At 36.5% G+C, this 15,714-nt stretch overlaps 1 protein-coding gene across 1 annotated transcript in view; it reads right to left on the reverse strand.

Moving 5' to 3' along the window:
- Positions 1-318: 318 nt before the first annotated feature.
- Positions 319-15,714, reverse strand: part of LOC145687740 (E3 ubiquitin-protein ligase TRIM71-like) — a 48,405-nt gene continuing 33,009 nt past the window's right edge. Inside the window, exon 3 of the mRNA XM_081761188.1 lies at positions 319-2,712. Coding sequence (XP_081617314.1) covers positions 489-2,711 — 2,223 coding nt within the window. The 5' untranslated portion in view covers position 2,712 and the 3' untranslated portion in view covers positions 319-488. The remainder of the gene's footprint in view (positions 2,713-15,714) is intronic.

The raw sequence follows: 15,714 nt of genomic DNA on the forward strand, positions 1-15,714 counted from the left end.
GAAGATAGGCATATTTTAACTTCTTAAACTACTAAGAAACTTACAATTCATTTGCAAAGTTATTTCACTTATAGATGTTGTTCCCTTGGAGATGTTGCCTATTTATGTTAATGCACTTACAAAATTATTTTATTAACACAGTATATCTATTTCACATTTATGTAAAGGTGGAATGGACTATAATTCACGTTTCAATTGCAATTGTTTTCATTCTTTTGATAATAGTTTTGACAACTTTCTCCTCATTATTACTATTTATTATTTTTTTTATAAATTTAGAAATACTACAATATCATAGATGTGTTTTTAGTTTGATCATTGCAAATTTTAGTTCCCTGAGAATTACAACATTCACTCACGTTTTCGAAAACATCATATGACATTTAATTATTTTACAACATTAATTATTTTGTAGTCCTATATACACCATAATGTTAATATTATTATTATTGGGTTAAATAGTAGGTTTAACTAACTCTTATCTAGATTTAGAAAACCTGGATTCTATTGTTTCCGAAGTCAACAACTATGATTCTTCCATTTGGTGACACACAAACTCCACACGGATGATCCATTGCACCTGGATTTGATCCGAAACTTCCAAAGTTTTTCACAAAGGCACCATTCTGTTTAAATATTTGAATACGATTATTTTCAGAATCTGACACAATTATATGGCCTTCACTATCAATAGCCACACCCTGAGGACAGTTGAACTTTCCTGCATCTGTTCCAGCGCAACCTAAGAATTGTGCGCGTGACAGGTCATCATTTAGCATCACAATGCGGTGCTTCTCAATGTCAGTAAATACTATAAAATTCTCGTGGGTGAAGGAGACACCTCGAGGTATACCTTCAGCATTCTTTTTAGCATTGAATTCACAAATAAATTGGCATGATGATGAGAATAACTGAAGGCGATGGTTGAAAGTATCAGTAACAACTATTTGACTTTCTGAATTTGTCGCAAGGTCAGACGGAGAAAAAAATTGCCCTGGTTTGTCTCCCCTCCTACCAAATTTTGAAAGGAACAATCCACTAAATGTGAAAATCTGAACACGATGGTTATCTTTATCAGCTACTATTATTCTTCCTCCATTAAAAGCTATTCCCGCTGGGCATTTAAAATGACCAGGAGCAGATCCACGAGAACCAAATTTATGACAAAAAGAGCCATTTCCATCAAATACTTGAACGCGGTTGTTACCTCCATCTGCAACAATGATGTGACCATCTCTATCACAACAAATCCCCCATGGTTTACACAGTTCTCCATTCCCTTCGCCCTTGCCTCCGAAAACTAAGAGTGGTTTTCCGGAAATGTTGTCGTCTATCTTGCTAAACACATCAACTCTGAAAGGACTACCGAATATGTTACGTCCTCTTAGCGTAACATTAATGAAATGTTTTCCTCCAAACTTAGGTGTATATGTAACTACATATATCCCATTTTCCTGTTGAAGTACGTTGCCCAAAGATATTGATTCATCGGGAGCAATGATACTCACAGAAATAAGATCATTTTCACAAACTCTTGGTTTACCCAAATGATCCCTACAGTGAATAGTAAATCCAGCGACTTTACCTTGACATGCTTGATTAAGGCCTTCACCTGATGCTATGGTAGATAATGCAGATGCTGAACTACCAACGTTTCCAAAATTACTAACAGTTTGGAATGCATCTTGATCTGGTAAAGAAAAAGACATAAAATCATCTTCATTTGCCAGGTAGCTTATTCTTACTTGATGTATCTGTTTGATTTGCATGGCTATTTCATCTCTTTTCTTCAATATGTCTAAACCATCACTAGAGTTTGCCACTGCTGCAGTTTCCTTGATCATTGAAGTAAACTGCTCAAAAGCACTGAGTAAGTTGTCATTCTGCTGACGCAACGAATTTTCTTTAGCATGCCGAATTTTTTCGACTTCCTGTAGCAAATGTTTTTCCCTGTCTTTAAGTTCATCCATGAAACGCGTTGTTGTGGCTTGTATCTCATTTGCAACACGTGTTGCACTATCCTCTATTTGTTTGGACACCTTTTTTGTCGATTTTGCAGCTTCCTCTACAACCCATATATTAGCGTTTAGTTGTTTTATCAATTCCAATAACTGCGTTCTAGATTTTTTAATAGCGTTTCGTGCAGGAATAAGCGAGTGTCCTGTGTGATCTCGGTTCATGCATTGAAAGCAATGAATTATCTTACATTGTTCACAATAAAAGTCTGCCTCCTGGCCAAGATGAACTTCACAATATATTGACTCCATTGTAAGAGGTGGTAACAATATAGAAGATGCTTTTGGCTTCTTGAAAGAAACTGGAATAATATAATGGCACTTTGTCAAACGGACTCGTTTATGGGCTTGAACACAGGTGCTACATAACAAGTCGCTGCATTCACAACATCTTGCTGTGACGATACCTTCATTACAATTTGTACAAGTATATTGATCTTGTGAATTTGATTGTGAAGAATTTCCTGGCCCAGTATTAGAATTGTCATTTATGATTTTATCCAAAATATATTGAATGGTATCTTCTTGATTGCATACAGGACACATCACCGTGCTGATCTCCTGAACTACTTGGCTAGTGAGGCAAATGTAACAAAATGAATGAGAACAACGCAATACCTGCTGAGGAACTATTTTCCTGAGACATATAACACAATCCTGGATATTTTCTTTTGTGCTTGGGTGTGCAGACGCCATTCTGAAAGAAAGAAAGAAAAAAATATTGATACAAAATAGGCACATTACTGTTAAGTAATACAAATAAATGCAAAGACAACAGTACAGTATATCAACCAGAAATCTTTCCCTTCACTTGAGAATGTGAAAAGCTTTCAATTCGAAAATAAATTAGTTACGGTATTGTAATGTAAGAAATTTTGAAGAGAAAAATATATTATACATATATAGTGTTATAAAAAGGTCAAATAGGTCAGCCAAGTGCTCATATATATACAAATATAGTAAAGTGCTGTTATGTGGAGCGAACATTTTTATTCGATCCTTGACGTTATGATCCTATATTGGATATAGTATCTGTGAGTTCCTTAGTGCCCAGTGTCTGTTTGCATTATCATCATTCCACAATGAATTTTTAGTAATTTACATCATGCTCTTGCATTTTTCATCCATTTCCGTAACAGTGCATCTTCACTAAGGCTTTTTTGTGCATGCAGAGGTTGATTTAAGTTTAGCATTCAAATTGTGAAGATGATACACATTTTCAATGTTCATACATACATTATCATGCTTAGAAATCGAAAGTTTATCGTTACATTTTATACACCTACGCTTACTAAATGTTGCTCATGTACTGTAGTTCACGAGTTTTCGCATTTATTACAATTTTTCTCCTGCTTTTAACTAAAATTGAGTGATTAGTGATTGGGAATGATAGAAAGTATTGTTTGCATGAAAATTTTCCCCAAAATATTAAAAATAATAAAATAAGAAGCAAGAAATAAAATTACACTCCATTGAATCAATCCTCATAATCGTGATTTTGAGAGATTTTTGTAGTAATAAAGGGAAGTTGACAAATTTTCTGTAAAGGAGCTGGGAAAGGGACGGAAGGGAAACAGTAAAATGTTGAATCTATTGGTTTAAAATTTGTGTCTAAATTGTCTTTCTAATATATACTAACTAGGGATGATTCCATACCGGGACCAAGTACCTAAGTGAAACCTATATATCGTCTGAAAGCTCTTGCCATGAGAAGTACGAAGCCGTTTTCAAATCACGGGCAAACCCGCAGCCTGACCCTATAAGGAGCCAGTTTGTTGATGTTTGTGACCCTATGTATGGCATATTCGAGAGAATTAAAAATGAATGTTACGATGCATCACGCATAAGCGCCTGAGCCCATCATCCTTTTTTTTTTTTTGGCTCATTGCTAGATCGTGACTCGGGCAAGGGTTTGATAACATCACTTAGCACCCAGGCGTACCCGTTTGGTCAGTATTGCCAACGAATTGTAAAAATAAGAAGGTATAAAACAGGTCCCATACAATATGACGTTTATACACCAAGTTTGACAGAAAAATCACACGACACCATACTAAATAGACGTTGAGTGTGACAGTCTCCCAATCATTCTAGGATGTCAGTGTTATCAACTAAGTATAAACACTACAATGTTGCAAATGGTGCCACTGAACGAATATATAACAAATGTGACATAAGAAGCATTGGACAATATAAAACATAGTATGAGTGACCCCGTCTCAGAAGCACCCCCGTTTAGCAGTGTTGCCAAACAATCCAAACATTCAAGGTTTTTGCATGAAGTCTGTAGCATTCGCGGACATAATTACACTGTGAGGCATGCTAGGTTTTCCATTGTCCAATGTTGCTTATGTCACATTTGTTATATATTCGTTCAATTGCAAGTACGTCATTTGCAACATTGTGATGTTTAAACTTGGTTAACATCACTGGCAACCTAAAATGGTTGGAAGATGGTCACACTCAACGTCTTTTTGTTATAGTGATGTGTGAAGTTTCTGCCAAGCTTGGTGTATAAACGTATCATCGTAAGAACCTGTTTTACAAATTCTCATTTTTACAGTTGGCTGACAACACTGAAAATCTGGGACCCTTGAGAAAGGAATACGTCCACAGTATATTTTCTCTAGTGAGGAATGATGTTTATGCCACGTTACATGGATATACATCCTGTGGTAGAGAAGTCATCTGCCACATTGTACTTACAATTCGTTGGCAACACTGACAAAATAAATACGTATGCGTGCAAAGTGATATTATCAAATTCTTGCCCGAGTCACCTTCTAACAGTGAACCAAGAATCACGTAATAGGCTCAGGTGCTTACGCGTAACATTCATTTTTAATTCTCTCGAATATATCATACATAGGGTAACAAGCACCAAAATGGTGGCCCCTAATAGGGTCAGGTCGCGGGTTTGGCCGTGACTTGAAAATGATTTCGTACTTCTCATGACAAGAGTTTTCAGATGATATATAGGTGTTATCCAGGTACTTGGTCCCGGTATGGAATCATCCCTAGTAAGTTCTGTAATCACGATTTCATACTCAAATATAAAAACAAACAGAAAAAAATCTTCTCTTGAGGCTCAAAGCGACGCGCTACGGCTAGGAACGCTCGATGTATGGCAGAGATGGCCAACTACGGGCCCGTGGGCTGCATGCGGACCGCGAAGTCTTCTCGTACGGCCCTCGAGAAGGTTACTGGTAATATTCTTTGTATTTTTATTATGTACATTAAGAAAATAGTTAAATTGTAATGACTTCGACTAATACACAAAGTGGATGTATGTTTTAGGCGCGGAAACGAAAAATAAATTTAAAATTTAAGGTTAAGATTAATTAGGTTAGTGTTTTAGTTCGTTTATTTGGGTGCATTAAGATTCTAAAAATTTGAGTGTACCATTTTTGTTCAGGCTACAACGTGAAAAATGAGTGTCTGAATATTTTAAACGTACCACTGAGAGCAGGTATATGTTTATACTTGCTATTTTTTTCCTTTCTTACATATGTTTTCATGTCTGAGAAATTATCCAAGGTGTTTTCACCCAACCTTGAGAGTGTGAGGATATTTTTTGAACAAAAGGAGTTTTTTAAGATTCGTTGAAAGATTTTGTTCTTGAGGACCTGGCAGCTCTGTGTGAGACTGGTGCATTGCATCAGCCTACTTCAGAACTGCAATGTGTTTCCTCAAGAATTGCATTATTTCGAGTTGTTTTATTTTTCTTTTCTTTCCTTTCTTTCTTTCTTTTTTTTTAGTCAAGTGCAACTTCAGTATGAGTAAGAAAAGGATGATTAGTGATGAAAACCGAAAATTTTGAGATATGTGAGAAAGTGAGTTTCTTTTCATGATAATAAACCACAATGTCTTGTATGTTTGCAGGTTCTCTCGTCACCAGGAATACAATCTCAGCCACCATTATAACCAGAAGCATGTAGAAAAAAGGCAGAAGTTATTGCGGACGGGCGCGCGCTACAATTGTCGTAGATTTAATGAAAATGGTTTGTGCTGAAAAGATTTTTTTTCACAAAGCCACGTGAATTCAAAGTCATTCTCTCCTCGCTTCTTTTGTTGTGAGTTCAGAAGTAGCAAAGGCAAGACGATGTTTATCTTATGGTAAATTTATGAAAAAAACATGTTCGGTAGAGATGGCCAGAGCTCTCGGAGAAGAAAAAAATGCCTCAAAACTCACAGGTGTTCTCCCTATCAAAACAAACTGTTACCAGAAAAGTTGAAAAATTGAGTGCCCATGTTCACAATAAATTAAAAATCATCATTCATCAATCTGAGTACTTTTCCTTGGCCATTGATGAATCAAGCGATGTAACGGACACAGCTGAGCTTTTAATCTGCATTGGAACTATTTCTAAGGATTTTGATGTTTATGAAGATCCTGCTGTTACTCTACTTCAAAGTACTACAAAAGATATATATATATATATATATAGTGGCGGATCCAGAATATGATCAAGGGAGGGGCTAAACCATAGTTTGCCGCTTTATCCAGTGTAAAACAGGATGGAAGTCCATTTTATCCAGTGTATACCTGAGGGTCAAGGGGGGGGCTATAACCCCTATAGCCCTCCCCTTGGATCCGCCCTTGTATATATATATGGACCAGTCAAGTAAGTATTAAATGTAATTGGTGGTGTAAAGAAACCTTCTGCAACAGTTACTGACGGCGTTAAACCAATGCAGGGATCTGTCAAGATGGTATTGTATGTCCAGGTCTGTATTGTATTATTCCCCAAGAAGCTCTATACGCCAAGTATTTGGAGGTGGAAAATGTTTTTAAAATAGTGACAAAGTGTGTTAGTTGTATAAGAGGAGGAAACCGATCTTTGACCCATCGCAAGCTTCTTTCTTTTCTAGGACTTGAATCGGAGTATAGTGATTTGGTTCTGTACACCAAAGTTTGCTGGTTGAGCAAGGGAAATTGTCTCTAACGATTTTTTTTCTTTAAGAAAGGAAGTTGCCAAATTCCTGAGTGAAATCAATAAGAAAGATTTGGAGGCTGCATTGGTCGAGCTGCAGAATCCGGAGTTCAATTTCAATCTTGCATTCCTAACAGACAGTACGCAAAACCCCAATGAATTGCATTTAAAGTTACAAGGACAAAATCGAAGCATTTCAAACTTAGTTGCACATCTAGACGGGTTAATTAGTCGTGTGAAGCTTTTTAGATCAACGTTCGGAAGAAGAAACTTCATACATTTTCCATCGTGAAAGAAGTGATAGAAGAATTTGGAGATTAAGATCTCCATGCAATGAACTCCTTGACAGGCTTTCGATAGGGTTTACAAAGCGGTTTATGGATTTCGGTAATGTGAGATTTCAGTTAACTTTAACAATCCCATGAGGTGTGATATTTTAGAACAAGATGAAAATGCTCAATTAGAGTTATGTGATCCGTAAACTGATTCAAGAAAAAAGACGGGTCTGAAGTTCTGGAAACTGTTGCAAAGTGATAAATGCCTCAAGTTGAGCGACTTTGCAAGAAGGATTGCTTCCATGTTCGGAAGTACTTACATGTGTGAGTGTACATTTTCCTCTATGAAAGTAATCAAATCTAATCAAAGAAATCAACTGAGTGATACCAACTTTTGTGACCTGTTACGACTGTGTTCTTCTTCTATCGAAATTGACTTTGGAGAACGCCAATTCTCGTGAACGTCCACCGTGTTCACGTTGAAACAGAAGTACGTAAACCTGTAGTTGAAATATAACTACAGCAAAATTTGAGCTTCGTGTTATTATTTGGAATAAATCTTATTTTTCTTTAACTCATATTCCCTGAGAAAAATCTTGAATTATGTAAATTTGGGGCTGCGTTCAATACACCGACACTCAAAACAGACAACAAAACAGCGTCTATAATGTCGTTTAGGTTAGATTAAATAAAGTTAGATTAGGTTAGACTTTCTTAGAAATACGATTTTCGCTATATTGCTGTTTTCAGTGTTGGTGTTTTGACTGTCAATGTTTCTGGGCTAGAGTGTCATAATGTATACTATAAACGTAAAGTATCATATGAAGATGTGGCCCTCACCACATAGACATTTCTATGATGCGGCCCCTTAGTTGAAAGAAATTGGCCATCACTGATGTAGGGTATAAAGTAGGAAACTGTTTCAGTGTAGTCTCCGTCAACGAGTGAGTAGTGTGAAAGACTACAACATCGCATAACAGTTTTACACCGGACCGAATCACATTCTCTTTTCCTTTTCTTTATTTATTTTCTTTCTTTCATTTTTTCATGCAATTTAGAGTAGTAAAGTATCTTTAAAATTTTCATATTGATAAGAGCTGAAACAACATAATAAATAATAGCGTGGGAGACCCGTGTTCGATTCCCAGCGGGAGCTCATGTGGTTCGGATTTCACGTTAATCAGTAGGTCCACGTCTCATGTAGCCTCGCCGCTGAAAACAAACTCAAAATCAACATAATAAATAATAACTTTCTTTAAGTTTTTCCTTTAATCTACATATTTATACAGATGAAGAATAGTATCGGTAACTGATCTTGTATACTTGCTCCTCCCACGCTTTTCCCTTCGTTGCACAGCAGACAGATCTATACTGAACTCAAGTAAATACAGAAAGAGAGAAAGATAGGCACAAACACGTTGCAACCTTATTATAAATGAAATAGAAAAGGTTGTTGTTGTTAGCTGATGACAAATTATTTTAGCTGAGTTTTTGAAGTTTTCAGCATGCAAACAAATATATATATTCTGTGATAGCATGCTAAACAAGGAATGCGACCATTACCAACAAGTTTGGCTACGGAATGAAGGATGATTTTTTTTTTAAATAAAATAAAGAAATTCTATAAATTCAGGTGCGATATATACGAGTGCTTCGAAAGAATAGCATACGTATGAAGCAAAACTATATTATTCTAAAACAGGCAGGAGAGTGAAATACTGATATTAAAAGACTACAACGGAAAGAAGAAAGCAACCTTTGTTTTCTAGCGTCAGGACACATTAACAATATTTCATTAAATTACTTCTGCCTTATGCAGAGTCGTTTTGACGTATGATTAGCGTCACACTAAAGGCCTGACTACTGCAGGAAACATATGTTAGTTGAACTCTTTAGTATGGCAATAATCACGCGTCAGAACGACTCTGCACAAGGCACCTTGTGTTTACAGATTATCAATTTATGTGTCGGTGTGTATTCTTTCTTTAAACATATTTTTAAATTTCATGCCCATTCACAATATTCCTAACCAAATCAAAACGGAAAATGCAATGTGAAATTTTTAGTGTTAAACGAACCCAATTTTATTAGTCAAACAAACGAGAACAGTGTAACGAAGAGGCATTATCACAATAGTGTTGGTGCGACTTAAATGTCCAGCTTACATATGCCACTTTCAAAGGTGAAAAATTTAAAACTACCATACCATGTTTTAATTAGTAGTCTCAGACTAAAGCTACACATGTTTCTAAATTCTCAACCAAAGATTGAATTCCATAACGAAAGAACTATGGAGTATGCGATGCTAAAAGGTAGTTAACCACACGTTGTACCGTCCGGTCATCAGGAAAGTTTTTTCCTGACAAAAAGCGATTGAAACACCGAAAGATGTGGCAATCTGTGGAAGAGATGTAAGAGAAATACGGTGTTTGAAGAAAGGTTTTACACTGCAGACCATGAACAGTCTGCCCCTACCCCTGAGAACATGCATTGAATGTACCTTAGAACACTGTGTCTGTCGACCATTATTGTTGGTTGCTTGTGGACAAGCTACCAGTGTATTTCGCGGAGTTCAAAATTGCAATGTTGCAACGGAGTGTACTTCGAACGAGAAAGAAATGATGCTATCATAAATTTCAATAGTAGTGACAAAACGTGCGGTTGGAGGGATAGCTTTGGAAACCATCCTGGGCGTTGATCATGATCCAAAGACTAACTTGACCTTTTACGATTATCATAAGAGATCCATTTTCATCAAAAGTAACAATACAGTCGGGAAACCTTTCCAGTAATTCCGTACTCTCAGAGAATTTTACATCTTCAGACGATGATCTTTGTCATCTGGTTTCAACTCATGTGCCAATCATGAGTCTTACTTTTCTTTTTAATCTTATCCGTTGCACAGATCCGTAAAACGACGGTCATGGTGTGTATCTATTTCGTTTTCTATAGCACGAATCTTTTTCAGGAGTTCGTTTCCATTGTTTTTAAGGATCTCAGGAGGGAGAAAGGAGAGTATGGGAAGAAAGAGCACTGAGTGAATTGACTGTATACCTCAGTCAAAACGTTGGGAAGGCTCTTGTGTAAAGCGTGCTCGACAAACCGTCCACTTCTCTGTTGATCGGTGGTCGTGGACGGAAGTTATCAATGTTGTGCCACAGGTTAGAACGTTTACATACCAACAGCATATGGTGCGTTCATTCACTACTCCTGGACCCCATTTACTCTTGAGTTTCTCTTGGCTAGATGTTGAGAATGTTCCAACTTGAACTCCTGAAGGAAAATCATTCGCAATTGTGTAATCTCCATGGTGCACTTCAGGGGTGCCCACAAAGAGGGGCTATGACGCAAACTGCGTCACTGAAATATTTGGGGAGGGTCAAAAATCTATATAAATATGTTTGAGGGGGTGTAAAAATTAATCGAAAAGAAGATTTTTTCATGGAAGAACACCAACGGATAGACAATTGGGGGGGTGCGTCATGGACATAAGGGGGGGGTGAGCACCACTGTGCACTTTGACAGTAAACCAATGTTCCGTATCCAGTGTGTCCCATTGAGTTGAAAAGAGTGACACTAACTTTTAACTATTTTAAGAAATTAATTGTCGTGCTTTATCCCAGTTGCTATCTTTCACCTACTTGTACAGTATTGCATTATCTGAATTATTTGGTTTTCTGCAATAGCATTTTTGTTATGTTGGAACAAAACGAAAAATATAGAACGTTCATGACTGTTGTACTATTTAGAATTAACAAGTATAAGAAATTAATTATAAGATACTTGAAGGTGAGGAGACCAGTGATAGAGCTTCCATCTCTACTGCCAGGTATCCCTGGACGGATTCCTAGTCAAGAGAGTTTGTGGTGCACAACATCGTATCCATGGGTTTCCTGGAGGTTCCCCGGTTAAACGCACTCTAATTTCTTTTAGTGTAGAAACTTTCAGTGCGTTTGACTCCGTAAATTTCTTACTCTGCACAATGTTCATGCTACCACAAGTCAATTGAAACTTAATATTATGCCGTATTTAGTGTTATAGTAATAAAATAAAAAATACTATCAATTTTTATAATTTGCTTTGAAAGAAAATCTCTCGAAATACATATTTGGAAAATTTGGACATAATTAATCTGGGGTTTTGCCGCAATAAATTTTCAAAATGGAAGTTGCATTTTGCTGGAGCCTTATATAGATACTTTTCCTTTTCATGTAGTAAAGAGTTCTCTAAAATATGCACGACCATAACAACTTTCCACCAAAATTTGGTCCAATTTTCTATCTCTGCTCTTGTTGTTCTCATTAATGAAAAAATATATATACTAAGCGTGGTTGCATACAATTCAGGGGCTAACTATTCCCCTCCCTTACTACCCCTTTAAGTGCGTACATTTCCAAAATATTTTGGATATTCATGTATCAATTAGATGACTTACATATGTTAAGCCAACTAAAATCCGTGATGGTCACCTAACAACAATTTTCAGAGTTTGCATGATTCGTAATAGAAATGAAATGAAATCTTTGAGTTTTACGTCCCACAATTAGGTCATGATGAGAAATGAATGAAATGGTGGAATGAAGAAAGTGGGAGGAAACGGAGGAACCCGAGGAAAACCACGAACATGATGTTTGTTCTTCACAAAGTTCACTCAGCGCGAGGTGAAATCGAACCAGAGAACCCATGCACCAGAGATAAACGCTCTACCACTGAGCCACCGCTGCCCCTATTCGAAATAGAAAGAACCTATAACAGTATAGATAAGTGTGAAGGAAAAATTAAATACTTTCATAATACATTTTACGATTTCGGAATTTAATAACACTTGATGTGTGTGTGCGTTTTTTTTAAAAGATTTGTTTTCTTTCTTTCGCAAATGTTTAAGGAACGAATGAATAATTTTGAATTATATTTTATATTGATTTACCTCTGAAATATTACTGTGAAAACATGCATTCAAAGCCATGACCAAAGATGTGGAAATGTTACACTTATAATTTACATAAACTCTGGTAAAGACAGTAAACAGAATTACGCGAACTATTTCCATGTGGGAAATATACAACATTAATCACTGTTAGGCGTTAAAATGTTAACAAATTGACTCAATTAATGAACTCGTCTGAGAATCACTTTAAACTACCTATTGCAAAAAAAAAAAAAAAAAAGAGTTCTTTAATTTCGCTTAAATGTATGGGATATAGACTATACATAGCCATCGTTACCGTCGCCGTTATCCGTTAATGGATTGACCCCATTAACGAACTCAGCCGAGATGATCGCTCTAGCCATCTGTTGCAAAAAAAAAAAAAAAAAAAAAAAAAAGAAGTAGATTACAAAAATTTGCTTTCTTGTGTGGAATATAGCCTACAGATAGCCACCGTTGCCATCATTATCCGCTAACGGATTTAGTCTGTTAACGAACTTCACAGAGATAATCGCTCTAGTTATCTATTGCACAAACAGAATTTTAAAAATGACATCCGTTCAAGAGTTATGTTTTCTCTTGTAACGTACAGGCGGACGGACGCATTAACAAGACAATCCTATAAGTTTCACTGCGTGATTCTAATAAATTTCAAAATTTTACGAAGAAATAGGGTTCATAAACACAAATTTATCTTCATTTCACTAGACTGAAGGTCAGAATAATAGTGGTTTTGAGTTAATTGTCAAGTCATGTAGGGTAGGTTGAAGTTTGAAACACTCAGACGTTCAGTACATTCGCTCGTGGGTTTTCTGGGGTTCTCCCGTTTCCTCCCACTTTCTTCATTCCACCATTTCACTCATTTCTCATTATCACCGTCTCCTTTAGTCTAACCTGCATAACCGTGGGACGTTAAACTTAAAGATTTCATTTCATTTTTTCGCATACAGATGGACGCATCTAACATATGGCTGATGTATTTTTGTAATATACGGAAGACTATTAGATGTCATACATCCTGCAACGGCATGATGTAACGTAACATCTGAGTGGGAAAATATACAGGATATGGATAAGGTATGCTCTATACTCATTTCCGTACTAAACATAAGGATTCCGTGTATTAGTACAAGATATCACTGTCCGGATAGCTGATTTTTCTTAGTGTATGTTAATGGGTATGACTTTATAATTTTTACAATATCGATTAAGAAATTCAAACTGAAGAGAGAGGTTAAGCAGTGTTGATAAAACCAATTGTTTTCCTTTCTTGAATAATCTGAATTCTTTGTGCTCACTAATGTATTTAAAATTAAGTTGAATAAATCAACAAGAGAATTTTGTTTCGCAATGTGAAACTATATGGGAATTCAAAACACAAAATTCAGAAATGAAAATGAAATGAGATCTTTGAGTTTTACGTCCCACGATTATGCCGGTTAGGCTAAAGGAGACGGTGATGATGAGTAATGAATGAAATGGTGCAATGAAGAAAGTGGGAGGAAACGGGAGAACCCTGATAAACCCATGCACACACTGTGTGTCCACCACAAAGTTCACTTCGCAGGGACAGGGATCGAATCCGGGACACCAAACACCAGAGGTGAACGCTCTACCACTGGGCCACCGCGGCCCGCACAAAATTCAACTAGTAGGCCTACATCTATAAATGCTGCTTTCAATAGACTAATAAGAGCAAAGATAGAACCTATTCTTAGACGCTGAATCCATATCAGAAAGCCATTACACGCTATCCTTGCTGTTTTTATTCAACTATGATAAAGAGTCAAATCAAAAATTGTTAATTTGCACCACTTCTACTTTGAATAGATGGTTAATAAAGTAGATAGAATCTACTTTGGGGAAGCTCAATCGATTGCAAAAACTGCATCTCGATTTACCCTACCGTCTTTCTCTACGGAATTCAGTATGGAAATCGGAAGTAGTAGTAAATTTCAACAATTTCCTGCTTTGATAAAGTATTGTGGGTTGTGATGGTATGTTCTCTTTACACCCTCAATAGTTGCAGAAAACACCTTGTTGCTATTAATTACCATTTTCGCTCTATGCCGATAAATATTGAAACCAGAAGTGGTTAAATTTTAACCAATTTCAAATTCAATAGAGCGTTAAGAAAGAGATAAAATCTAGTCTTCAGAAGCTGAATCGATCACAAAAACTGGATCTCAATATCAGTATTCAAACCGGAAGTAGTAGTAAATTACAACCACTTCCGGCTTGTGTAGTGTTGTAGCTTGTGAGGATATGCTCTTTTGACAGCCTGAATCGTTTACAGAAATCCGTTTAACGTCATCTAATATCATTTTGTTTTTTTGTGTTGAAACTGGAAATAGTTTTAAAACTTCCGGTTAATAGCAGGTTAACGGGGAGATGGAATCTATTTTTGTGGCGCTGAATCAATTGGGAAAAAACGTATTTCGGTAACTTTACAGTTTTTGCTCTGCGAAAATCAGTATTGAGACCGTAAGTAGTAGCAAATTTCAACCATATCCGCATTTTTTTTATGGGTGAACGGGATAGTCATGGTGCGTTACCTTAAGACGCTGAATCGTTTGCGAAAAGAGTTTCTTGCTATCTGTTACAGTTTTTTGTTCAAAAGCAATAAACGTTAAAACTTAGAATGGCTAATTTGAACCATTTCTGTTTTGAATAGGGAGCTAATGGAGGAGATCGAACCTATTCTTGGGACGCGAAATCAATTGCAGAAAACTGCAACTCGATATATTGTACCTATTTTTTCTGTGGAAATCAGTGTTGAAACCGGAAGCAATATTACTGTTGAACCACTTCCGGTTTTGACAGAATGTTCAGAATAGTTATGATTTATTCCTACAGACGCTGAATCGTCTGCAAGAAACCGCTTCTCCCTATCTGTTACCATGTTTGTTCTATAACAATAAATTTTGGAACAGGAAATGACTAATTTGATCCGCTTCCAGTTTGAATGGAGAGTTAATGAAGGAGATGAAACCCATCCCTAGGACGCTGATTCGATTACAAGAAACCGCACTTCGATATCTCTTACCATATTTGCTCTGATACCTGTCGAGAGACAGAATTTCCAACACTTATACATGGTTTAGTTTGGAAGTATAAAAATTTTGTATGTAAGATATATACCGGATATATGATTACGTAATTCCAAATTTGTTGTTATTTTTCCTGTCATATTTGTTCCTCTCATTAGAATTTAAATATTCCCTTGAAAGTGGAAAATTACTAAAGGCTCCAAAGCCGGGGTTGTTGCATGCAGGGAAGAGAAAACCTTTTTCCACTGTCACTGTCGATATCATTTCCTTCTTATAGAAGTCTGAAGCCACCATTGATTATAATAATACAGCTGCCATATTAATTTAAAAGGCAAAATAAAGAGGATACAATTATTTTAAAAAGTTCAATTGTAAAATCAAACATAATAACAATGGCCGCGGTGGTTCAGTGGTAGAGCGTTCACCTCTGGTGCGTAGGGTCCCTGGTTCGATTCGCGCTCACGCAAGTGAATTGTGTGTGGACAAACACCGTGTGCGTGGGTTTTGTCAGGG

Source organism: Thermobia domestica, chromosome 6, assembly GCF_964235325.1.
Source record: "Thermobia domestica chromosome 6, izTheDome1.hap1.1, whole genome shotgun sequence".
In the NCBI taxonomy this organism is placed as follows: Eukaryota; Metazoa; Arthropoda; class Insecta; order Zygentoma; family Lepismatidae; genus Thermobia; species Thermobia domestica.